This window comes from Bos indicus, chromosome 9 (assembly GCF_029378745.1).
Source record: "Bos indicus isolate NIAB-ARS_2022 breed Sahiwal x Tharparkar chromosome 9, NIAB-ARS_B.indTharparkar_mat_pri_1.0, whole genome shotgun sequence".
Classification (NCBI taxonomy): domain Eukaryota; kingdom Metazoa; phylum Chordata; class Mammalia; order Artiodactyla; family Bovidae; genus Bos; species Bos indicus.
In genome coordinates this window covers 28,187,617-28,214,102 of record NC_091768.1, presented here as the reverse complement: position 1 = coordinate 28,214,102, position 26,486 = coordinate 28,187,617, and the positions used below count along the sequence as shown (strand labels likewise).

General features: G+C 38.0%; 1 protein-coding gene across 50 annotated transcripts in view; it reads right to left on the bottom strand.

The window, feature by feature from the left end:
* The window catches only part of TRDN (triadin), a 415,089-nt gene that overhangs the window by 192,425 nt on the left and 196,178 nt on the right, over positions 1-26,486 (bottom strand). For all 50 annotated transcript variants that reach the window (XM_070795846.1, XM_070795842.1, XM_070795840.1 and 47 more), the window contains 2 exons: positions 8,040-8,099; positions 4,353-4,412 (listed from right to left, as the gene is read on the bottom strand). In XM_070795846.1, the coding sequence (XP_070651947.1) occupies positions 4,353-4,412; positions 8,040-8,099 (120 nt within the window). The remainder of the gene's footprint in view (positions 1-4,352; positions 4,413-8,039; positions 8,100-26,486) is intronic.

Below are 26,486 nucleotides of genomic sequence, written 5' to 3'. Positions count from 1 at the left end.
TGGAAAGACAGGCCTTGAGGCAGCTTTGAAGAACAAAGCAGTTTCCTGGCCAAGAGATAATCTTTGCTGCTCCATAATCCAATGTAGTCTCTTGATACCAATTTTTCCTGTCCTTACAACAATTTTTTGTGCATCCAGTTCCCTGTACATAACCCCTACTGCTTGTATTAACTAGAGTGGTACGTATATCTAGCACTTAGTGAAACTGAAAGTGAAGTCGCTCAGTCGTGCCCAGCTCTTTGAGACCCCATGGATAGTAGCCTGCACCAAGCTCCTCCGCCCATGGGATTTTCAAGGCAAGAGTAGTGGAGTGGATTGCCATTTCCTTCTCCAATCTAGCACTTAAGCCTGATACAAACATAAGGAAGATTTTAAGTTTTTACTTCCTTTCGTCTTTGCTTTTTTAAAAATAGTATTTCTTCAGGGTGAAACACATCTCATAACATTGTAAAAATATATTGGTGATTTTTTTTTTTCATTTCAATTGATATTTTTAGAATGACATATTTGGATTTTTTCACTGTGGACAATTTCAAATATATGCAAACAAGAAATTATTATACTAAATCCCAATCTATCAGTTATCCAGTTTCAATTCATGGACTAGCAACTTTATCTCCTATAAAATCCCACCTATCTTTTCCCTAATAGATCACTAACAAAGTGTGATTTACCAGTTTCAAGCATTAGAAGCTCTTTTATGAAACAGAACTTAAGCCTTAAATTCATTTGCATCTATATAATAGTAAAATATAAATGTAATAAAATAAAATAATAATATAACGTATAAATATGCTCTATAATCATACTAATATGAAAGTTAATAGAAATATAAAAAAATACTGTGATAAAACCCATATATTAAATAAGCATCTAGGCATATTTCACATCTTGCAGATTTGCTACTATTTGGGACTAGAATAATGCTATCAGATGTTCTGCTGTGTTCTTCTAACTATTTTAGGAAAAAATAACATACGAATTGCAGCTTTTTAAGATTTTAGGTTATTCTCAGTTTCTCTTGTTATCTCTAGAAATTTTTACTATTTTAATAATTAGCTTCAAACTGGCTGTTTTTAAAGCATATTTCTCTCTCATGAAAATATAGTTGGAAAATTATTAAACTCTGAAAAGAAACATGGGCTTCCCTGGTGGCTCAGACAGTAAAGAATCCACCTGCAATGTGGGAGACCTGGGTTGGCAACCCACTCCAGTATTCTTGCCTGGAGAATCCCTATGGACAGAGGAGACTGGCAGGCTATAGTCCATGTGGTTGCAAAGAGTCAGACACAACTGAGTGACTAAGAACAGCACAGAACAAAAAGAAACATGAATTGGAGATCAACACTAATTGAATATCTCTGTCTGTCTCTCTCTCTCTCTCTCTCATACACACACATACAAACACAATTTTGAGTATGTAGAAGTTGTGTTAGTGCTCGGTTGCTCAGTCATGTCTGACTCTGTCATCCCATGGACTGTAGCCCACCAGCTCCTCCGTCCATGGAATTTTCTAGGCAAGGATATTGGGGCAGGTTGTGATTTCCTTTTACAGGGCATCTTCTCAACCCAGGGATTGAACTTGGGTTTCCTGGGTCTCCTGCACTGGCAGGAGGATTCTTTCCCACTAAGCACCTGGGAAGCCATTTGGAAGTTAAGATCGTGCAAACAAATAACTTGTGCATATTTTAATCAGGAATTTGAACTGATTGGTAAAAGCCAATAGTATTTCATGTAATTAAATGTAAAAATGACATATAAACAAACTGAAAAATGATTCCAGGGACAAGCTTGATTTTTCCACACTTGCTGAGCAGCCCTCCCCAGATATGCTGTGCAGTCACCCAGTTCAGACCTTGCTTCAATGGATGAGCACTGGCCTTGCAGGTAAGGATACTGGCATCATTAGTTCTCTTGCCAGTGGTGTACAATCGCACTCTGACATGACTGCTGTGCTAATAACACAGGTCTCCTAGTAGCAGAGACGTATCGGATTTTCCCATCACTCTCTGAACAGAAAAGTGTGGTGCCTTTCCCTTCAAAAACAAAATTCAAATCAAAACTACCACCATATACACACCATTGCATTTTGCCGAAAGCATTTTTCAGGATTTTGCTTTTTCACACCTGTGATAAAGACTTCGACAATTCTAATTCAAAACTTTCCTCTGCAAACACTTCAGTAAAACTGATGGCCCAGGTAAAACCGTGTTTCTCTTTAGCACTCAATCATATAGCTGTCACAGATACAGTGATCCAAGCAATCAACTCTCAGTATCATCATGTGGTAAGAACTGTGTTTTCCCTTTCTTATGATAATGTTAGGGCAAGTACACTGATTGAAACCACCCACCCTGGCCAGGCACCATAGTAACCATTTGCTTGAGTTATTTTACAACAGGAGGTTCTGGTAAGGAACAGGGAACTAATAAGGCTCCACAAACCGGAAGAGTTCGGGAAAGGTCAAAAGGAAACACCACATGTCCAACCATCTCCCAGAATCCTTCTCTCTGGCATCCATCTTGACTGAACAAGGCGTGTACCACCAGGAAGGACTTGAGTCAGAATGATTGGCTAAGGACAACCAGGAAACTAATCCCATCACCATAAAACCTGAGACTGCAAGCCATGTGGCAGAGCAGTTCTCCTGGGTTCCCTTACCCTACTGCTCTCCACCCGGGTCCCCTTTCCCAATAAAATCTCTTGCTTTGTCAGCACATGTGTCTCCTCGGACAATTCATTTCCCAGTGTTAGACAAGAGCCCAGTTTCGGGCCCTGGAAGGGGTACCCCTTCCTGCAAGATGCACATTTCACTAGAAGAATAAAGATGCTTTAAACAAAACAAGATAAATGAATGTTCAATAATAAAATTAATATAATAATAATAATAATTGAAGTTCAAAGTAATTGGCAGTGAAGTCCCCAAATCAGAGAACACATGACTATCTCTTCCTGGATTATTTCATAAGCCAAGCAGTCATGTATTTTACAACATTTTACCCTACTTATAGCACGATTTTCTGTAATTTCTATTTACTACTTATTTACTACTTACCAAGAGTAATCCATGTCTAGTTTGTCATCCTATGATCTCCTTTTTCTCCTTTACCACATTCTATTCCCAACCAACGCTGTTATTTCCTAAGAGAAGTCTTCACTAATGGCATCCAGCCCAGTCTACTCTCCCAACACCATGTCCTACCTTGGAGCTCTCTTCAATTTCACCTTCATTTAAGCTTACCTACTGACTCATTTTCAATGGCATTGTTTTCAGCTTATTATCACACAGGGAAGATCAGGAAATCTCATTTGCTTTGTGTTAATATAGCTCAGAGGAATTCGTTTGCTACCCCATGCACAAAGGCCCTAAGAGATTTGCATTTTAATAGAGGACAATTCTTTCATAATTCAAAGAAATGGAGTTTCTCTAATGGTGGAATTTCAAGCATCACTGACAGTAGTGGAGGAAATATTTGGGGTGAAAATACTTACACCAAACAAAAATGGTTGGGACTACTATCTTTTTCACCTAGATTTAAGCTTAACTTGAATAAAAGCAGATATTCATGTTTGAACAAGAGCAAAAGCAGAACTAAATTTAAAGCAAAAATCTACACTGTTGAACAACACTATTTCTTAATGGAATGCATTATTATCTTTGTGTTCTTCACTTCTCATCTTTGCAAAGTTATACTATGTAGCTCTTCTCAGTTTCATTATGTCTTGACAAAGATGGCCTTAAAGTTCTCCTCAGCTTCACTAAACTTAGGCACCTTCTGGTCCTTAGGCTCCTGACCTTTCTTTTCTCGCAGCATTTACTTTAGAAAATTTGTAATTGTAAATTTTTTCTCTGCTTTTTCAAGACATAAATCTTCTTAAAAGCCTTCTTTTAGTTTTACAACCTAGAGTGCTTTTTTCAGAGATGTGGAAGCCACTTCTTTGAAATATAATCATCAAGAAAGATAGTGCATCCATCTCCAAGTTCTGTGGGAGGGTAGGAACCTAATTCCCTTGGGAGCCTTGCTCCAAGTTGCAGAAGTACTCTCTTGACTTGAAAATAAGAAAAAGTTCACTCTGCTTCTGAGTAAGCTCAATCAGCAAACACAGATGGCTTACAATCCTCCCACCCTTTTCCAGCTCTTAAAATCTCTCTTGCTTTGGTTTCAGTGAGACAGACTTCAGAATGATTTCTGGTCTCCTATCTATTTAACCTTGTACTAAGAATTTTTTGCTTTGACATCCTGTACATGGACAGATTCAAGTAACTATATTAAATCTGTTTACACTGCCTCAAGATTCCATCATTAACGAGCATCCTGATATAATCCAAGGAAGCAAAGAAAGTACAATACCTTTTCTTTTCACATCCATGGCAGTTTCCTTCTCAGTTTTCATTTTGACATCTTCTTTGTCTGGCAGTAAAATGAGAAAATTATAAACATCTGTTTGCTAAGTCTGCTAAGTCGCTTCAGTCATGTCCGACTCTGTGTGACCCCAGACACGGCAGCCTACCAGGCTCCTCTGTCCCTGGGATTCTCCAGGCAAGAACACTAGAGTGGGTTGCCATTGCACTGCCTTCTCCAGTGCATACGCGTGAAAAGTGAAAGTGAAGTCGCTCAGTCGTGTCCAACTCTTTGCGACCCCATGGACTGCAGCCCACCAGGCTCCTCCATCCATGGGATTTTTCCAGGCAAGAGTACTGGAGTGGGTTGCCATTGCTTTCTCCTATTCAGGGCACATTTTACTGCTATTAACATCCAATTCATCTTGTATACAGTGATTCTAAATTAGAGTCAATAGTCACGTCAAATATGAGTGAACTAGCACCACTGTAACAGAACAGTAGTTTGTGTGTGCTTTCCTTTCAGGGAAGGAACACGTTTTCACTAAGTCAAAGAAATAATCTCTCATGATTGTACGGATATTAGATAACATTGTTAATTATGATATAATCCAACAGTTTTTCTAAAGGATATTAAAAGGGGTATATTGAATGTTCTCTGGGTTATCAGGCCACCATAAGCATGTCAAAAGCTCAGAAAAGTCTTGAGATCACTTGGGACTTCAGATGCACTATTTGAAAATGCAAATAATGCATTCAAAAAGAACAAAATAGCAAACCAATCAACTAGTTTCTTTCCCATATATTCAATAATTTGCTCTTTTGATAGACCATTTTATTAAACTAAATTGAATAGTAATAGTGACATATATATAATCAAGAAAAATAATGAAGTAGAATTGAGTATCATTACTAAGGAAGGAAAAAAATAATCAGTAACACATTTTAGTGGGGAATGGAATGCAAAAGTAGGAAGTCAAGAAACACCTGGAGTAACAGGCAAATTTGGCCTTGGAATACGGAATGAAGCAGGGCAAAGGCTAATAGAATTTTGCCAAGAGAACACACTGGTCATAGCAAGCACCCTCTTCCAACAACACAAGAGAAGACTCTACACATGGACATCACCAGATGGTCAAAAACGAAATTAGATTGATTATATTCTTTGCACCCAAAGATGGAGAAGCTGTATACAGTCAGAAAAAAACAAGACTAGGAGCTGACTGTGGCTCAGATCGTGAACTCCTTCTTGCCAAATTCAGACTTAAACTGAAGAAAGTAGGGAAAACGACTAGACCATTCAGGTATGACCTAAATCAAATCCCTTATGAGTATACATTGGAAGTGAGAAATAGATTTAAGGGCCTAGATCTGATAGATAGAGTGCCTGATGAACTATGGACGGAGGTTCATGACATTGTACAGGAGACAGGGATCAAGACCATCCCCATGGAAAAGAAATGCAAAAACGCAAAATGGCTGTCTGGGGAGGCCTTACAAATAGCTGTGAAAAGAAGTGAAAAGCAAAGGAGAAAAGGAAAGATATAAACATCTGAATGCAGAGTTCCAAAGAATAGCAGGAGAGATAAGAAAGCCTTCCTCAGCAATCAATGCAAAGAAATAAAGGAAAACAACAGAATGGGAAAGACTAGAGATCTCTTCAAGAAAACTGGAGATACCAGGGGAACATTTCATGCAAAGATGGGCTCGATAAAGGACAGAAATGGTATGGACCTAACAGAAGCAGAAGATATTAAGAAGAGGTGGCAAGAACACAGAAGAACTGTACAAAAAAGATCTTCATGACCCAGATAATCATGATGGTAGCCAGACATCCTGGAATGTGAAGTCAAGTAGGCCTTAGAAGCATCACTACAAACAAAGCTAATGGAGGTGATGGAATTCCAGTTGAGCTATTCCAAATCCTGAAAGATGATGCTGTGAAAGGGCTGCACTCAATATGCCAACAAATTTGGAAAACTCAGCAGTGGCCACAGGACTGGAAAAGGTCAGTTTTCATTCCAGTCCCAAAGAAAGGCAATGCCAAAGAATGCTCAAACTACCACACAGTTGCACTCATCTCACATGCTAGTAAAGTAATGCTCAAAATTCTCCAAGCCAGGCTTCAGCAATATGTGAACCATGAACTTCCAGATGTTCAAGCTGGTTTTAGAAAAGGCAAAGGAACCAGAGATCAAATTGCCAACATGCGCTGGGTCATGGAAAAAGCAAGAGAGTTCCAGAAAAACATCTATTTTTGCTTTATTGACTATGCCAAAGCCTTTGACTGTGTGGATCACAATAAACTGTGGAAAATTCTTCAAGAGATGGGAATACCAGACTATCTGATCTGCCTCTTGAGAAATTTGTATGCAGGTCAGGAAGCAACAGTTAGAACTGGACATGGAACAACAGACTGGTTCCAAATAGGAAAAGGAGTTTGTCAAGGCTGTATATTGTCACCCTGTTTATTTAACTTATATGCAGAGTACATCATGAGAAACGCTGGACTGGAAGAAACACAAGCTGGAATCAAGATTGACGGGAGAAATACCAATAACCTCAGATATGCAGATGACATCACCCTTATGGCAGAAAGTGAAGGGGAACTCAAAAGCCTCTTGATGAAAGTGAAAGAGGAGAGTGAAAAAGTTGCCTTAAAACTCAACATTCAGAAAACGAAGATCATGGCATCTGGTCCCATCTCTTCATGGGAAATAGATGGGGAAACAGTGGAAACTTTGTCAGATTTTATTTTTGGGGGCTCCAAAATCACTGAAGATGGTGACTGCAGCCATGAAATTAAAAGATGCTTACTCCTTGGAAGAAAAGTTATGACCAACCTAGATAGCATATTCAAAAGCAAAGACATTACTTTGCCAACAAAGGTCCGTCTAGTCAAAGCTATGGTTTTTCCAGTGGTCATGTATGGATGTGAGAGTTGGACTGTGAAGAAAGCTGAGTCCCGAAGAATTGAAGCTTTTGAACTGTGGTGTTGGAGAAGACTCTTGAGAGTCCCTTGGACTGCAAGGAGATCCAACCAGTCCATTCTGAAGGAGATCAGCCCTGGGTGTTCTTTGGAAGGGATGATGCTAAAGCTGAGACTCCAGTACTTTGGCCACCTCATGTGAAGAGTTGACTCATTGGAAAAGACTCTGATGCTGGGAGGGATTGGGGGCAGGAGGAGAAGGGGACGACAGAGGATGAGGTGGCTGGATGGCATCACCGACTCGATGGATGTGAGTTTGAGTGAACACCGGGAGTTGGTGATGGACATGGAGGCCTGGTGTGCTGCAATTCATGGGGTCGCAAAGAGTGGGACACGACTGAGCGACTGAACTGACTGACTGAACTGACTGAACACATTTTAAGAATGTTTAGGCTTGAATTTTCTTTTAAAAATTATCAATCTCAACTTCATTTGGAATATTTATATTTGTTTGTTAAGGACAATAACTAAAATTGTTAAGGGAATTTCTTTCCTAGAAAGAACAGCTTTAACAGTAACATTACAAATGAATACTAATTAAGTTATGTTAGCTTTAAAACTGGAGAAGGCAATGGCAACCCACTCCAGTACTCTTGCCTGGAGAATCCCAGGGATGGAAGAATCTGGTGGACTGCCATCTATGGGGTCGCACAGAGTCGGACACGACTGAAGCAACTTAGCAGCAGCAGCAGCTTTAAAATTGCTTACCTTTCTTTTTTGTTTCAGAAGTCACGTTCTTCTCAGCTTTCTTCTTTTCTTCTTCTTTTTCTAGAGAAGAAATTTAAAATATTCCCTTTAGGAAAATGTAGTACAAAAGGAAAATCAAGTTTTGAATAAAGGATTACTGTTAAAGTTAATTCTGCCTCCAGATAGTTTTGTGACTTTGAGCAAGTGATTTAATCTCACTAAGCCTTATTTTTCTCTTTTGTAAAATAACAGTACTTCCTTTAAAGTTAGATAATGTTTACAAAACATTCTGCACAGTGGCTGGCTGACAGCAAGTGCATGCAATGGTAGGCTGCTAATATTCTTTACAAAAAGTGAAAAAGATAGTTCAAGCTTTCTGAACCAAACAGTTGTTTGTCTAGTGCCTAAAATAAGATATTAATACTGGAAATTAAAATATAATTTCAGAGGAATGATTTTGCAGGTAGGCTAAAAGAATTACTTTTTGTTTTCATATGTTCAGTCTCCTTAGAAATAATACATTAGGCCATTGTGTGTGTGTTAGTCGCTCAGTTGTGTCTGACTCTTTGTGACCCCATGGACTGTAGCTCACCAGGCTCTTCTGTCCATGGAATTCTCCAGGCAAGGATACTGGGGTGGGTAGCTGTTCCCTTCTCCAGGGGATCTTTCCAACCCAGGGATTGAACCCAAGTCTCCTGCATTGTGGGCAAATTCTTTACTGCCTGAGTCACCAGGGAGGCCCACAATAGGCCATTAATGATATCTATTTTGATTTTACTGTTTTTCAAATCTGCCTCTTGTCAACAGACATTTGGAGTCTGGTGACATTTGTCTGGCACTGTACTGGGGACATAAGTTCCAGTGGCCTTTCTGAGTGGCTCTATCAATCCGTGTGCTCAGACTGTCTTTTCACCCAGAGGTTGCAGTAAATCTGACTGACACACAGAGTGGTTTGACACTTTGTGGGGCCTCTAGACTTCTTCATGGGGGATTTGTCTTTCAGAGATCTGAGAAAATCTTGGTCTGAGGGGCAGAAGGAAACTCAAATGGTGGCCAGTGATAGCCATGCAACAACTAGACATCCCTGGACACTCTTCTGGTAAGTGCTCTCATTTCAGATGACAAAGTCATGTAGAAGTACACAGTTGTTAAAATGGAATATTCAGTACTTTTAGGTGTGAGGCAGCTGTAAGCACAGTTAATGTCGGAAACTGACTGATTTTTATCTTCAGTTAGTAGTGCGATTTACCTTATATTTGAAATACCTTTCTGTTTGTAATTTGTCTCCTCAAGTATAAATTCCAGGCATTCGAAGATTTTTATTACCCAGAACTATTATGAGATTGTTACTATGCTGAAGAAACTCAATGTGTAGTTCTAGTATGAATGCTTAAGTTGCCTACTAATGACTGCATCTTATTAAATACAGGAATTAATTCATTCCCTTAGGTATAGAGATTTTTTACCTACAAGATCAAACACAACCCTTTCTTTCAATGTCAGACGTATAATTTATAAAGAACCTCTTTTCATGACTCTTAGAGATAAGTTAGTGTGGTAGGGAGAAATATATTCACACTCTGTCTAAATGTATCTACAGCGTACCATTACAGCTCATCTAATCAGAAGTAGAAAGTCAGGAAGTCAGATTTTGATAGTTCTAGAGTCAGAAATAAACCAAGTGAATTCTACTTTGCTTTTTCCTAAAGGTTTATCCATATTAAATATGTAAATCATGTTTAAAATTCTGAATAAATATACTTTTGATTTAAGTATCAGTACTTTCAGCTTCTCTGGAGGAAATTTTATGTTGTAGGAAATTTTTCATCTTATCTAAATAGATACATATGCCAGACAATTGAATTGGCATTTGCTAATAAACATTACCATCAGATGCCACATGTCAGAAAAGGAGTTAATTAACACAGAGACTAACTGTAAATATTTCTTAGCCTAACTTAAAAATCAATGCCATAGTCATGATAAATACAGGATAAGATCACACGATAAGATCACAATTTAGTATCCAACTTAGTATCTGAGTCTCTAAGTTTCATAATGTAGGTGAATAAATATTTTATTAAAAAGTTCATGATAATTAGTTCATCTTATATTAAACTTGGGAATGAAAGTAGGTATTTGAGGCTATAAGATGGAAGACATTCTTTTCATTTTTTTTTTAAAGAGAATTACTTTGTGTAATAAATTCTACCCTTTATATTAATATAGCTGGGATTTTATTGTGGTGATACAGTATCCTTGCTTTAGTTCAGATTGATTAATGCTTCCATTATACACTCTTCCTGTGATTATGGCCATACACTGAAAGAGTCGTGAATAAGAACAGAAATCCACAAAAAGCAGGTATAAATAATGTACTTTAATAACATTTTTATGAATTAGACCTTTAAGCTGTCATTATGGGACTTACTTTATTCATGGTTAATTTATTTAAAATATCAACTTCTGAAGATCCCTGCATTTCTTCAAGTACTACCATCTATTCTCTATGTGATCTGGCAGCAGAGAAATTAAATTTTTCATTTATAAAAGGTACAACAATTTAATTATCTCCTTCTTGGATATAAAAGTAATCCATGTTTCTTACATGAAGACTCTCCTTCCCTTGACATTTTTCTCCTTCAGTAGTCAACAATCCTCCTTTCTTTCCACCTGACTATGCACCCACATATCCAATTTACTCCTCATGCTCTCCTCCAATTTGTTTGCTGTTTTGTTAGTAACAGCTAGAGAAGAGTTAGGACATTTTATATCATGGGTTCTCAGAGGGTTCGCAATTGAGTGTGTCCATAGAGTGTGAACTTATCAGTATAGTGCCTTTCTCTGACAAAGTGTCATAGGCTGGGAAATGATGGCTCTATCTGGTAGGGATCACAGGAAAGACTGGCTGAGAGAGAAATTCTGTCCACAATAAGCAGCTCTGAGCCACAAGTATGTTATTAGTTTCTGCATAAATTAACATCAGATGAAAGAAAAATTAAATGACTTACTTTTTACTTCCTAAGCCCTTACAATGGGCTTTTCTCTTGCTTTTAAATGTTTTTATGCCATCTCAAAGCCAGAGAATTCACAATAGTTAATTATAATTGTAAAGCTTTTGAAGATGCCTGTTCCTAGCAAAACGAGCAAACAAATGCAAATGCTTCATTTTCATCTTATGTTTTGTTCTTCCCCCTCATGCCTTTCTTGTGTAGAGATTATCCAAAATTTACATGCTTTTGTAACTCTCTGTGGCCAGGATTGATGTATTCTTGGTCCCAGTTAAGTAAATAAGGACATGCTTCTTTCATAACAATGCATTCCAACACAGCTCTTCACTGTCACCTTGTTTGCTTAGAGTGGCAGAGGTTGACCTGGAGCCCTAGTCACAGTACATCACGGAAAACGTCACAGAAACAGATAAGTTCAATTACACCAATGACTATCAGAGCTTTCCACTGTTATCTACAGAGAGGAATGAAACACGAGACAATGGGAGGGTGCTAGCACCGGTGACTTTGGTCTGAATTCTGTCTCTGATCCCTTCTGGTTGTGACATTGCAACGTGCTCTGACACACGGAATTTCATTTACCTCATTTGAAAAATGGAACTAGTAAAATCTACCTTGCCAACTTATTGTGAAGAAACTGAGCCAAAGTGCTTGGACAAGAGTGGACGTTCCAAAAGAATAATGATAGCATATATTACTATATTTTTGAAACAATCAAAATCTGACTACATAAAATCTTCAGTTTTTCTAAGTGTGACATTTGTTGATCTGAGTAAATGCACATTAATTCTTATTTTTCTGTGTTGAGGGAGGCTATATCAAGAATATTATATATTGTGAAACTTTAAGAAAAAAAATAGGAATTAACATGTTATAAAGGGGCATTGTGTTGGAATGAAGTGGATTCCAGTTATTCTATAAATAGTAGTTTCTGCATAATGAAATTGTAAGCAAATCTTCTGTCTTCAACCATAAAAGGCAGAGAGAATGAGTAGCATATACTCAAGTCTCTCTTCATTTGTCTATTCCTTTATTTCTCCAAAGGAAGTATGTCTCATCTTGCATCTATTTCCTAATTTTTCTGAGAACAGTTAACTCAAAAAGCTTTCAATTTGTAAATAGCTGCTTATGTTCTCCCATTGCTATGGCTTAAAACATTTTAAGGCTAGAGAAAAGTCCATTTTTAAGTCTTAACGAATATGTTTATGTTTATATGTATGCATTATATATTAATACATATATAAGTGTATATAAAGTCATATGATAATAAGGGTCAGAAAAAATACAAAGCTAGGTTAGAGGATTAGAGTATGAGGGAATGGGAAGTGGCTTTTTTTTTTTTTTTTTTTTTACGAGGAACAGGGTTATACATTTTTGAATGAGCACCATTTGAAAAGATACTTGAACAAAAGTAGGCTCCTAGGGAGAAGAATCTTCCTGCAGAGGCAACATATGTGCCAAGATCTTCAAAGAGGAGCATTCTAGCTATATTCAAAGAAGAGCATGGAGACCAGAGTGGCTGAAGCGGCAGATGTAGGAGGAGAATGGGAAGAGAAATGGTCAGAGATGTAGCTGGGACAATCACATCGAATCTTGTTCACAATAAGAATTTTCCATTTTATTGTGAGTAAAGTAGGAAGTCACTGACAGGTTTCAAGCAGAGTAACTGTATTGTGATGAGTTATGTTTTAAGAGGAATTTTGGCTGCTGCTGAGTGATGGGTGTCAAGTGCCCCACTAGATTGTGTGACCATGTTGCAATGAAGACTAAGAAAGTAAAAGGATTCAGTAATAATACTCTTCTTCATTTTTTCCTTTTTTTCCCCCAAAAATTGCCTTCAAATTTTATCTGGGACTCTTGAAGGAATGCAACATTATAGGCACATGGTGGGAGTACCTCTCTTTACATTGTAACTAGGTTACTTTAATAGCAAAACTCTTCACTTGAGTTATATGGAGTAAACTAAACTGGCTTTTCAGAACCAGAATCCAGTCTTTCCCTTGACTTTTCCTTTAGTGAATGCTGAATTTTTCTTACAAGTCAGTTTTTCTCATTATCAGCTACTAACAACAATTCACAACCAGAAATTCTAGAGCATTTTCCAGTGACTGCCCAGAGCCTTTACATAAACAGTTGGTTTATGTCAACAAATCAACAAATGATCAGGTAACCTTAAGTCAAACCCTTTGCCAGGGTTTGAATTTTAAACTATTCCTACGAGGAATTTTGGGTATGATACTAACAAGGGATAAAGTTTACAGTTAAAAAACATGGATTTAGGGGCATTATGGGTGGAGACAGGGTGGCTCAGATTGTAAAAAATCTGCCTGCAATGTGGGAGACGTGGGTTCAATCCCTGGGTCAGGAAGATACCCTGGAGAAGGGAATGGCTAACCACTCCAGTATTCTTGCCTGGAAAATTTCACGGACAGAGGATCCTGGTGGGCTATAGACCAACTCCATGCAAAGAGTTGGACCTGACTGAGAGACTAACACTTCACTTTCATTAAGGGACGTAGTTCACTTCAGTTAAGTTCAGTTGTTCAGTTCTGTCCGACTCTTTGCGACCCCATGGACTGTGGCATACCGGGCTTCCCTGTCCATCACCAACTCCCAAAGTCCACCCAAACCCACGTCCATTGAGTTGGTGATGCCATCCAGCCATCTCATCCTCTGTCGTCCCCTTCTTTCCTGCCTTCAATCTTTCCCAGTATCAGGGTCTTTTCAAATGAGTCAGCTCTTTGTATCAGGTGGCCAAAATAGTGGAGTTTCAGCTTCAGCATCAGTCCTTCCAATGAATATTCAGGACTGATTTCCTTTAGGATGAACTGGTTGGATCTCCTTGCAGTCCAAGGGACTCTCAAGAGTCTTCTCCAACACCACAGTTCAAAAGCATCAACTCTTCGGCACTCAGCTTTCTTTATAGTCCAACTCTCACATCCATACATGACCACTGGAAAAACCATAGCCTTGACTAGATGGACCTTTTTTGGCAAAGTAATATTTCTGCTTTTTAATACACTGTCTAGGTTGGTCATAACTTTTCTTCCAAGGAGCAATTATTTTCAAGGCTGCAATCACCATCCGCAGTGATTTTGAAGCCCAGAAAAATAAAGTCAGCCACTGTTTCCCCATCTATTTGCCATGAAGTGATGGGACTGGATGCCATGATCTTAGTTTTCTGAATGTTGAGCTTTAAGCCAACTTTTTCACTCTCCTCTTTCACTTCCATCAAGAGGTTCTTTAGTTCTGCTTCACTTTCTGCCATAAGGGTGGTATCATCTGCATATCTGAGGTTATTGATATTTCTCCCGGCAATCTTGATTCCAGTTTGTGCTTCATCCAGTCCAGCATTTCTCATGATGTACTCTACATATAAGGGAGGCAGCAGAGGCCCAAATCCAAGAGCACCACGTGAAAGTGCAAAAGCTGCTCCTGGGACAATGGTATGTGAATTCTGAGATGAGTATGCAAGAGTTACTCTCAATGCCAGCCGAAGGAGGTGCCTGCTGAGTGCCTACTCCTGTCCAGTAGGTAAAGGCTGACAACTCTTTGTGAAACAGTACCATTCATGAAGTAGATGTCCAAAGGAATCCAGAGCTAATTAGTGTAAATCCAAACATTTTCAAGATACCAGATTATGTACACTTCTTTAAGCTTCAAAAAAGACCGTCGAAACGTGTTCTCCATGTTGCAAGGAACAGCCAATTCTGACTCCGTGATGGATATGTTTCTTTGATTTTAACCTTTGCTTTTTGTTGCTTTACTATTGTAGTCATACATAATGCCCTGCCTCAGGGAATTCTACCCCTCTGCCTGATTACTAAACTAAAAGTGCCCTTGTTCAGCCTTTGTTCAGCTCATAGGAAGATAATCTGACCCTGTTATTGTTGTTCAGTCGCTAAGTCCTGTTGGACGTTTTGTGATTTCATGGACTCCAGCATGCCAGACTTCTCTATGCTCCACTATCTCTCAGAGTTTGCTGAAATTCATTTCCATTGAGTCAGTGATGCCATTAATCATCTCACTCTTTGCTGCCCCCTTCTTTTGCCTTCAATCTTTCTCAGCATCAGGGTCTTTTCCAATGAGTTGGTTCTACCCATCAGGTGGCTGAAGTATTGGAACTTCAGCATCAGTCCTTCCAATGAGTATTCAGGGTGGATTTCCTTTAGGATTGACTGGTTTGGTCTCCTTGCTGTCCAAAGGACTCTCAAGAGTCTTCTCCAGCACCATAATTCAAAAATATCAATTCTTAGGTGCTTAGTCTTCTATATGGTCCAACTCTCATATCAGTACATGACTACTGGAAAAACCTAGCTTTGACTATATGGATCTCTGTTGGCAAAGTGATGTCTCTGCTTTTTAATATGCTGTCTGACCCTGCTCACCTGTGAATGGCTCCAAGAGTAAAGAGGTTATCACATCCTCTCCCTGAGGTTGGCCATTCCAGGAGATATTTGCAAAATAATGGCCTTTTACTTTACTTCCTCAACTTCTCTTGTTCTCTGTTCTATAAAAGAACCTGGCATCCAGACCCTGACAAGATGGTTATTTTGAGACATTAGTCTGCTATCTTCTCAATCAGCTGGCTTTCCAAATAAAGTTGTATTCCTTGCCTCAATATCTTGTCTCTCAGGTTTATTGGCTTGTTGTGTGGTGAGCAGACTGTGCTTGGACTCGGTAACATAAATAGTTATTTTATATGATCAGAACAAGGCCAAAATATTGTGTTAGTTTGGTTTAATGAAACTGATTTTAAGGTGATATAAAATTACACTGCAGTAGAATAGTATAATAGAATATAGCACATGACCTTATATGTGTTAGAATATATACTTAGTTCTCAGATGAAAGTCTACATATCCTTTATGAGATAAAACGGGCTCAGGAAAGATGAGTAACTTGCCCAAATTCGCAAATCATGTAAGTGACACAACAAGGATTTAAAACTAAGGATCGTTGAAAACTCTGTTCTTTCCCCTACAACGTGGAATATGAAGTTTGCAGTAGACTTACTCTAACAAAAAATTACAAATGAACTAAGGTGTGGGCAGAAAAGAAGTGCCAGCTTCTAACCTATCTTTGTGAAACTTGTCTTTCAGATCTCTCACATCCAAAGTTCTCTGACATAATGACAATTTTTTTGTTTCTGAATTTAGTATGCAAAAGAGAATGCAAAGGGAAAGATTATTTGATATATTTCAAATTGCAAAAAAGTTTGTTAATTAAACTTCCCATTTGAAATGGATAAAGTAGATTGCGCCCAAACCTTTCAAAAATGAAAAAAAAAAAACTTTATAAACAATAAAACAATTGCATTATTTTTGAATGGATTATGTTTATATAGATAAAGATTGCCACATCTGTTCTTTTTCCTTCTGGTATTTATTTTTCCTCTCAATGCTTTTACATTCTGGGAAGCAAATGCTCAATTAAAGTTTATTGAGTCCTAGACTCAAGTGAGAAGCTCTCCATCCACACTCTCATCTCTGAATAGCTTCAAAGAGAGTATTTTGCATTTTCTTTTTTGTTCTTTTTTATTTTATTTATTTATTTTCTTGGTGCTACAATTATTTGAAGTTTATCTAAAAACTTTTTAACCCTTTTAAAATGTAGTTTTTATGCAGAATCATTGCTTGCTGAAGATATTTTAGTATAAATTTTCTAATGCATCTTTCTACAAGGGTAAGGAAAATATAAGATCCATTTCTAGTAACTGTCAATTTTCAAAATCATATTATTTACATATAATTATCTTTTCCATATTTTTATCTATATACATTTCCTACATTTGTCTGTAGCTGGAAATGAATTGCAAAAGTACTTTGTTGCATTTAAAATGTCAAAAATACCTAAAAACATCAGAGAATTGAGTTTTTCCTGTATGTGACTAAATTATTGATATTTAAGAAAAAAGTTGGTTATCATTTAAAATCAAAGTATAAATTACTCTAAAGTATTATTTCAAAGATATGGCTATTTTTATAACAGATCCTTGAGAATTTAGCTTTTCAGTTACTAAATAAATTAGAAAGACTCAATAGTTATTTTGAAATAAAATTTGACTTTAACATTACCAAAAGTTACTGGTATATTGGGCATATTTATAAGTGTGATTTTTAATTAAAGCCTTTTAATTATTGACATTAAGCTTAATGCATGAAAGTGAAAGTTGATCAGTTGTGTCCAACTCTTTGTGACCCCATGGACGTCCATAGAATTCTCTAGGCCAGAATACTGGAGTGGGTAGCTTTTCCCTTCTCCAGTGGATCTTCCCAACCCAGGGATCGAGCCCAGATCTGCCGCATTGCAGGCGGATTCTTTATCAGCTGAGCCACAAGGGAAGCCCAAGAATACTGGAGTGGGTTACCTATCCCTTCTCCAGCAGATCTTTCTGACGCAGGAACTGAACCAGAGTCTCCTGCATTGCAGGTGGATTCTTTACCAACTGAGCTATCAGGGAAGCCCAAGCTTAATACATATCAATATTTATAAAGGAAATAAGTGCCCCTTCAACGAATACAACTTTTCTAGTTGTAATTGTTATAATATATGGAATTCAACTTTATTTCAAATGATAGACCACATAAGTTTCATCATCGTTCATAAATTATACCAAACCATTAATGCAATTTTGGTCTTCTTCCTAATATAAGGAAGGTCTAGTCTAGTAGATCAAATTTTTTTACACAAAATTCTTACATAATTTAAGTGAGTATCTGTCACCATTTATCATGTGAACAATTGCCAAGACTTCTTACTCCACTTGGGTAAAACAGACCTGGCTTTAACAGTGCAGCCACTTTTTCCATCAGTACTAGAGAGAATGAATAATCTCAATGGGGATTCTAAGAAGTTTATAAAACAGAAAGAAACATTTAGGTTAAGCTGAAACAAATAGCAAATAAATGTTTTATGATGAAAAAATGGTACTTATAAACTAGAGCTTTGGAGGGACCTGGCTCTTTCTTGTAAAATGCTTTCTGAGAGAAATTTGCTGGCACAAGAAGGTTCCAATTAAAATTTCATAATAAGGAAGCTATAAAAATCACACTCACTCTTATTCACAAAACTTCTCATCCCTAATTTTCTCTTTGGTCAAAATATAGGGGAAAAATCTAATCTTAATATCAGCATGAAAGTTATGAAAGATCTCTGAGTCAAAAAGCTGGCCTTCATCAACAGAAAGCCCCTTACTCTTCCCTGATTCTTGGTTGTCATCTCTTGATTTTTTGATTTTTTATTCTGGGGATCTCCAGAATAAAAATATTGCCACTGGACTGTCAAATCAGATGACATTCCTTGCTATATTGACAGATGTATAGGGGAAGAAAAACATAACTTCTTTATCTTATTATGGGTAAAGTTAATGATTTTCGCAAAGAGTATTTTTAACCAATAATGGGAAATCAAGACTATTATAACAAGATGGAAAAGTTTTAACTCTGGAGATGCAAGTTTCTTAAGAATATTTAATGTGTACTAAAAGACAAACCTAAGGAGCATATTAAAAAGCAGAGATATCACTTTGCCTACAAAGGTCCATATAGTCAAAGCTATGGTTTTTCCAGTAGCCATGTATGGATGTGAGAGTTAGACCATATAGAAGGCTGAGTGCCCAAGAATTGATGTTTTCAAACTGGTGCTGGAGAAGACTCTTGAGAATCCCTTGGACAGGAAGGAATTCAAACCAGTCAATTCTAAAGGAAATCGACTGAATACTCACTGGAAGGACTGATGCTAAAGTTGAAGCTCCAATGTTTTGGCCACCTGATGGTGAAGAGCCGACTCATTGGAAAAGATCCTGATACTGGGAAAGACTGAGAGCAGGAAGAGAATGGGGGCGGCAAAGGACGAAATGGTTGGATAGCATCATCCACTCAATGGACATGAGTTTGAGCAAATTTCAGGAGACAGTGAATGACAGGGAAGCCTGGCATGCTGCAGTCCATGGGGTTGCAAAGAGTCGGACAACTGAGAAATTGAACAACAACAAAAAATGCAGATTTGTATTTCACAAAAGTGAAAGTGAAGTTGCTCAGTCATGTCCAACTCTTTGCAACCCCATGCACTATAGCCTGCCAGATTCTTCCATTCATAGTATTTTCCAGGCAAGAATACTGGAGTGGTTGCCATTTCCTTCTCCAGGGGATCTTTTCAACCCAGGGATTGAACCCAGGTCTCCTGCATTGCAGGCAGACTCCTTACCATCTGAGCCATTAGGCTGCTGCTGCTGCTGCTGCTAAGTCGCTTCAGTCGTGTCCAACTATGTGCGACCCCATAGACAGCAGCCCACCAGGCCCCGCCGTCCCTGGGATTCTCCAGGCAAGAACACTGGAGTGGGTTGCCATTTCCTCCTCCAATGCATGAAAGTGAAGAGTGAAAGTGAAGTCGCTCAGTCATGTTCGACTCTTAGCAATCCCATGGACTGCAGCCTACCAGGCTCCTCCGTCCATGGGATTTTCCAGTCAAGAGTACTGGAGTGGGGTGCCATTGCCTTCTCCAGCCATTAGGCTATTATATTTCATATACAGGACATGTCCTTATATTTCCTTTTTCTTGACACTCTTCCACCTATTTGTTTTTTGTGTTTCTATTTTTTCCCGTTAATTTAGTCAAGTCAGTTGTTAAGGCTTACTTACTTTTCCATGATACTAAGCTGAATTATACTTGTTTCAGCATATTAACTCCACATAACTGTGTTACCTCATGCCTAGCCCTGTACAGTGCTGCAATCAAAAGAAATGGCAGTTTAAAATTCAAGGAAGAGTTGAAGACATATTTAAATCTTTCCTGAGGTCTCTCAAAATAGCTAATGTTGTATTACCCAAAGCAAAACGTTCTAAAGGTTCTCTCCTTATTGGATTCCCCAGTCATCTCTCATCATAGCAGCTCTTCCAAAAACCTTCTCTCTCTGGAAGTGGAAGTGTTAGTCGCTCAGTCGTGTTCGACTCTTAGGGACCCCATGGACCGCAGCCCGCCAGGCTTCTCTGTCTACGGGATTTCCCAGGCAAGAATACTGGAGTGGGTTGCCATTTTCTTCTCTAGGGGATCTTCCCAACTCAGGAATCGAACCCAGGCCTCCTGCATTGAGGGCAGACTCCTTACCATCTGAACCACCAGAAAGCTCTCTTTCTGGAAAACACACTAAAAACTTACTCCAGCCCATGCTGACTCTCCTATTCCCTTCTCAAGCTCTTTTCTCAGTGTCCAAATCTTATGTTTTCTTCTGGGGACTATCCCTTGTTCAAACATGAATTAATTTAATTATTTGAGCTTCTTCCAAATGTTTTTTTTTTTTGGCTCAGCCAGCATATCCTGAGTCCTAAGTATAATATAAGCACTCAGGAGCTGACCAGGCATATCTAGAATATTCCTTCAGCATTACGGTGGTGGGGAAAAGCTATGAATACATGTGTTAATATTTGTGTCCTCATCACACGTGTAAGAAAGAATAATTAAAAATTTTTTTTACAAATAATTGAAAGGTGAAAGTTGAATTCAGTCTGTAGTTCAGTGACTAGTGTACCAAAGTTTATTTCTTAGTCTTGGTAGGTGAATCATAGTTATGTAAAATGAAAACATTAGAGGAAAAATATATTAGAAATCTGTATATTATCTTTACAATTATTGTTAATCTAAAATCATCTGAAAATAAAGAGTTTAAAAACAACAAAATGTTGGAAAAATTTTAAGACTTAAATAGATGATTCATTTTCCCCTCAGAAGTAGGGATTAGCCCTTGTGTAACACAAGGAAATAAAATAAATGTGTAGGGAGGAAAATGAATGAAATAAAAGCCTCAAGCATGATAAAACTGTGGAGATGAAACAGATTTTTGAGATTATTATGTTGAAAATAAAACTTTTTAGATGAGGAAGCTGAGTCATTTCTCTGAGTTTAAGAAACTAATATGAACTAGTGGATCTTTAGTTCAGACTCCTGATTGCTATACCCTCATTTATGGGTAGGGTATAGCAGTAGGTCACCATGATCTTCTAATCAACAAATCTAAAGGACCCTGGCCAATTTTTGTCATATCCATCTCTCTGGGGCTATTGGCTTTGTTGTAGCCTTTCTTTTCTCATTATTTTTTCATATTTGGCTTTCTAGTCTGTCTTCTGCTGATGTTTTTGATGGTTAATTTTATGTGATGACATTTGGTATGGTTCATTTTGACTACGCCATAGTAACAGTTACTTGGTCAAAACCATTCTAATTGTTGCTCTAAGGTATTTTTTAGATGTGATTAATATTTAAATCAGTAGACTTTGAGTAAAGTAGATTGCCAATCAGTTGAAGGCATTAAGAGAAAAGACTGACATTTTCTAAAGAAGGAATTTTGCCTCTAGTCTGCCTTTGGACTTGAGAAAATAATATTAACTCTTCCCAGGCATGCCCGATGGACTTCAGACTTACCAGCACCCCAAATCACATGATCGCATGAACCAATTCATTAGAATAACTTCTATTTCTCCCCTCTCCCTGCCCCGCTGGGTGTGTGTGTTTGTGTGTGTGTGTGTAGGGGGGCAGTTGTGTGTGTGCACATGTATTGGCTCTATTTCTCTGGAGAACTCCAAGACAATGTTATTCCCACATTTTCCTTCTTGGGTGCCCTAAACCTCACTCAAACTCATGACTGGCCTGCCATTTAGTTATATTCAAAACGAAAATTTGTATGACATAGGATATTTTTAAGATCTCCTGTTCCTTGGGAGCTCAATAAGTATTACTGGGAATAGTAATGCTTCTCCGATCACAAATTGTGAGCATCACTGAGGTTAAAAATAATTAAACAGTTTTCTAATAAGAATTTCATAGTTCTTTTTAATATAATTGTATACATTGAAGTGAAGTGACGTGAAAGTCACTCAGTCGTGTCCAACTCTTTGCGACCCCATGGACTGTATAGTTCAAGGAATTCTTCAGGCCAGAATACTGGAGTGGGTAGCCTTTCCCTTCTCCAGGGGATCTTTCCAACCCAGGGATTGAGAACCCAGGTCTCCCACATTGCAGGCAGATTCTTTACCAGCTGAGCCACAAGGGAAGCCCAATTGTATACATTAAGACTGTCCAAAAAGGAAACATAACATATTATGCAGACCCAAAGCATTACACTATGAATTCTTTTTCACCAAGAATAACATAGAACTAGAATTCCCCACCACATGCTTCTGGAAATGCTATGCTCAGATTAAGTTTATGACTTCAGTGTCTGTAGCTCCCTCATTTGTGAACTCCAGACTCCTAGCTTCAGTTGTCTGCTGGAGATGACCACTTATGTGAATCCCACTTAACATGCTGCTCAACACATGGCAGAGTCTTCATTTTCTCTCCAGGTCCAAGATCCACCCTCACCTTTATGGACTGTGTTAACCAAGGATTAATACAACCTCTGGATTCAGGTTAGTTTGCCCAATAGGAACAATATCAAGAGATAATAGAGCAGGAAAAATAAAAGGGATAGTTGAATATTTATTCTCCAACTACCTCCCTGGCTCACTGGGAATATTATATACATAATTTTACACATTGTTGATGATATGTTCTTCTACTAAAGGACATAGTTCTGGCTGGGCATATCTCTCTTAGAGTTACAATGTTTGGGGATTTGTAAACCTCTCCATTTCCATGACTCCTCAGGCCTAGGACTGATAAAGCCTTCCTGAGTTGGTCAGGCTTGGGGTGCTTCACCATAACTCCGCTCAAACCTTTATAAACACTACACTCATTAAACACTCTTAATCATCCATTTTGAATATTCCAGGGACCCTGATGTGCTAAGCAAGTCTGAAACTGAATGCATTATCGTCTCCCCAAACCTGTTCTTATTCTTAAGTGCCATTCATTTACCCAGGTCAGATAAGACTTTAGCAATTATGCTCAGCCATAACTTTTAATTGCTAGCTCTAGATAATGCAATAGACTGATCCTGGGCATGAGACATTTGAATTCCAATTCCAATTATACCATTGTTAGGATGGCGTTATCTTAGGCAATTTATTTGATTCCTCTGATCTTCTCTTGAAATGATATAAATCATATTCACTGCTTGAAATTGTTTTGAGGGTTCAATGTGATTGTTTATAACAAAAGTAGCATGATTTTTCCTCATAAACAGTAGCCTCCTACATTTTTCTTACCTCTAAACCTCCAAGCTCTACCCTTCGTCATCCACCCTTACTATCGCTGACTCATTGCTGACTCATCACCTTACTTATCCCTGACTCAGTAATCTAAAATGCAAATCTAATTGTACTACTCCTCTGCTCAGTTGTTTTAGCAGGCTCATGCAGTCTATGGGTGGGGGGGGTGAGGGGTGGGAGGGAGGTAAATGATTCAGTTTTGTGTACAAAATTCTTCAGGATATGACCAGAGTCCTATATTAATAAATTTTATAGAGTTTCACAATTGCTGACTAATGACATTAATGCAATTACCATATTAACTTCTACAGATATCAATAAAAATCTACCATGAAAATTAAGTATTTACTATATGTACAAATTTGCTGATTAAAAAAATAATGATAATAGTAACTAATAGCTAAGTACCTAATTGTGCTAAGTTGCTATATACATTATTTCAAGCAGTCCTCATAGCAACTTTCTAAGTAAAAGAGGCCCCAAAAGTAGTATGGTTTACCTATGTTATCAAAATTTACAACTAGAGGTCAATTCCATTAAAAACTGCACAAAGATATGAGTTAAGTTCACCTCAAAACAAAGGAAAATATTGTATTGCCCACAAGTTCAACAAGATTTACTGTGTCATAGAGTTAATGGAATGAGAACCTGAGCCAAATTTCTATTTTATTATTTTATGCTTCTTGCTTCCCAGGATGTATCTCAATGAAGAGCAAAGATGATAAAGTTCCCAGTTTAATAGAACTGTAAATAAAATGTTACTAGCTCCTGTAGAACATTGTCCTCGAATGCATCCTATGGTAAGAAATTATCTCATAATAAGTTTCTTATATTGCTCCTTTCTCCTCCATACAAATACTACCAACTTACTCTTTATGACCCAATGCAAGTCTTGTGATTTGACCACATAGCCTTGCCTCAATCATATTTCATCTTCCTCTTAACTTTCACAGCCTTTATGACCTGTACAACTCACTTTTGAACTTCAGAAAATAATACTTCATAGTGTTATCCATTTCACAGGGACATGCCTGGTTGCCCCAACTTTGACATCTGTATCCAGACCATGGTCACAGCCTTACACATCTATAGGAGCTGTTTAAATCTGGGCCAAGCCATGGAGTCTTCACTCTGTTCTTAATACAGCTTACTACCAATCCACCAGCCTGGAAAAATAAGCTTGAGATCTCTCAGTGTGAAAGCAGAAAATTATCTCTGAGATTATTTAAGTTCGGTCTCCACAGTTGACAGTAGAAGAAATGGAGGCCCTAAAAAGTCAATCCATTTGTCAAAGATAATTAGTGTCAAAGCTGCAATTGGAAGCTGGGGCTTTAGTCGTCTCTTGAGAGTTCTCTTGCCCACTTTTGTGTGATTGCATTTATAATATTATTCACAACTGCAGTACTAAGTTAGTACCAGTTATATATTTATTTAAGAAGAAGATAGGGTATATAGTAGTAGTTCACCTTACTTTATTTGGTTCCATTACTGCAAATTATGTCTGTAATGGAATATTAAAAGTAATTTAAGTATAAGATATATACCTTTCCACATCTTTGCCAGAATAGATGCAGTGTGGCCAGTTTACATTAAATGTCCAGTAATCAATCACATGTGGATTGAAGTCTTTAATTCTTCAGAGATCACTGAGAACATACAACATGATTTTTGGTAGTGGTGGAGGGGGTTGTGTTGAATAGGAGGAGAGAAAATAATATCCAGCAATGTTGATTAAAGAATCAGTTCAGTTCAGTCGCTCAGTCACGTCCGACTCTTTGCGACTCCATGGACTGCAGCACGCCAGGCCTCCCTGTCCATCACAAATTTCCGGAGTTTACTCAAACTCATGTCCATTGAGTCAGTGATACCATCCAACCATCTCATCCTCTGTGGTCCCCTTCTCCTCCTGCCTTCAATCTTTCCCAGCATCGGGGTCTTTTCAAATGAGTCAGTTCTTCACATCAGGTGGCCAGAGTATTGGAGTTTCAGCTTCAGCATCAGACCTTCTAATGAATATTCAGGACTAATTTCCTTTAGGATGGATGGGTTGTATCTCCTTGCAGTCCAAAGGACTTTCAGGAATCTTCTCCAACACCATGGTTGAAAAGCTTCAATTCTTCAGTGCTCAGCTTTCTTTATAGTGAAACTTTCACATCCATACATGACTACTGGAAAAACCATAGCTTTGACTAGATTGACCTTTATAGGCAAAGTAATGTCTCTGCTTTTTAATATGCTGTCTAGGTTGGTCAGAACTTTTCTTCCAAACAGCAAGTGTCTTTTTATTTCATGGCTGCAGTCACCATCTGCAGTGATTTTGGAGCCCAAAAATAAAAAATAAAAAAAATAAAAAGTTTCCACTGCTTCCACAGTGGAAACAGTGATTAAAGAATAACAGGATCATATCCATCAATTGTACTAACATTAAGATTTAATGAAGCAGATTTTTTTGATGCTTGGAAGGGGATGGAAAATGTTGCTTGAAGCTCTTTTGTTTCATCACTGAGGACTCTCTTCTAGAGCAGTCAGACTAATCTCTCCTAAAAAAAACAGCTCTGACAAACATGATAAATGGGCTTTCATGTTAAGGCTTAAAACCACCTGTGATGTTAATATAATGAGGAACCATTTGGTGAAGCAGGCGAGGTACTCACATAGACCTGTCCCACTTGTGGAATGTATGGGTAACTACAGTGGCTTGAACTTGCAAGCCTTTCAGCAGCAATGAGAGCTCACAGTAGATAGAAAAACTAATTCATTGCAAAATGTAACACTGTTTGAAAAATCATAAGAATTAATACTATATTGAACGTAGTTTTCTGTTTAAGTTAGTTCCAGGTAAGTTATGTCCATAATTAAAAGCAAATTGACAACAATGACCAAAATGATTGCATGAGATTGTCATTATACAAGATCTTTTCAATGATGCTATAGTTAATTTTCATGGACAAAGGCCAAATGTATTCTAAAACATATAGTGGTAAGGGCTTTCCTGGTAGTTCAGAAGGTAAAGAATCTGCCTGCAATGCAGGAGACTCTCGTTTGATCTTTGGCTCAGGAAAATCCCCTGGAAGAGGGAATGGTGACCCACTCGAGTATTCTTGCCTGGAGAATCCCACGGTTGATTGTTGTTCAGTCATGAGTTGTGTCCGACTCTTTGTGATCCCATGGACCCTCCAGGCTCCTCTGTCCATGAGGTTCTCCAGGCAAGAATACTGGAGTGGGTTGCAATTTCCTTCAGGATTCAAAGAAAACAACTGATTTAATATATGGTTAGTTTTTACATCTGAAGATTCAAAGCAAAATAATTT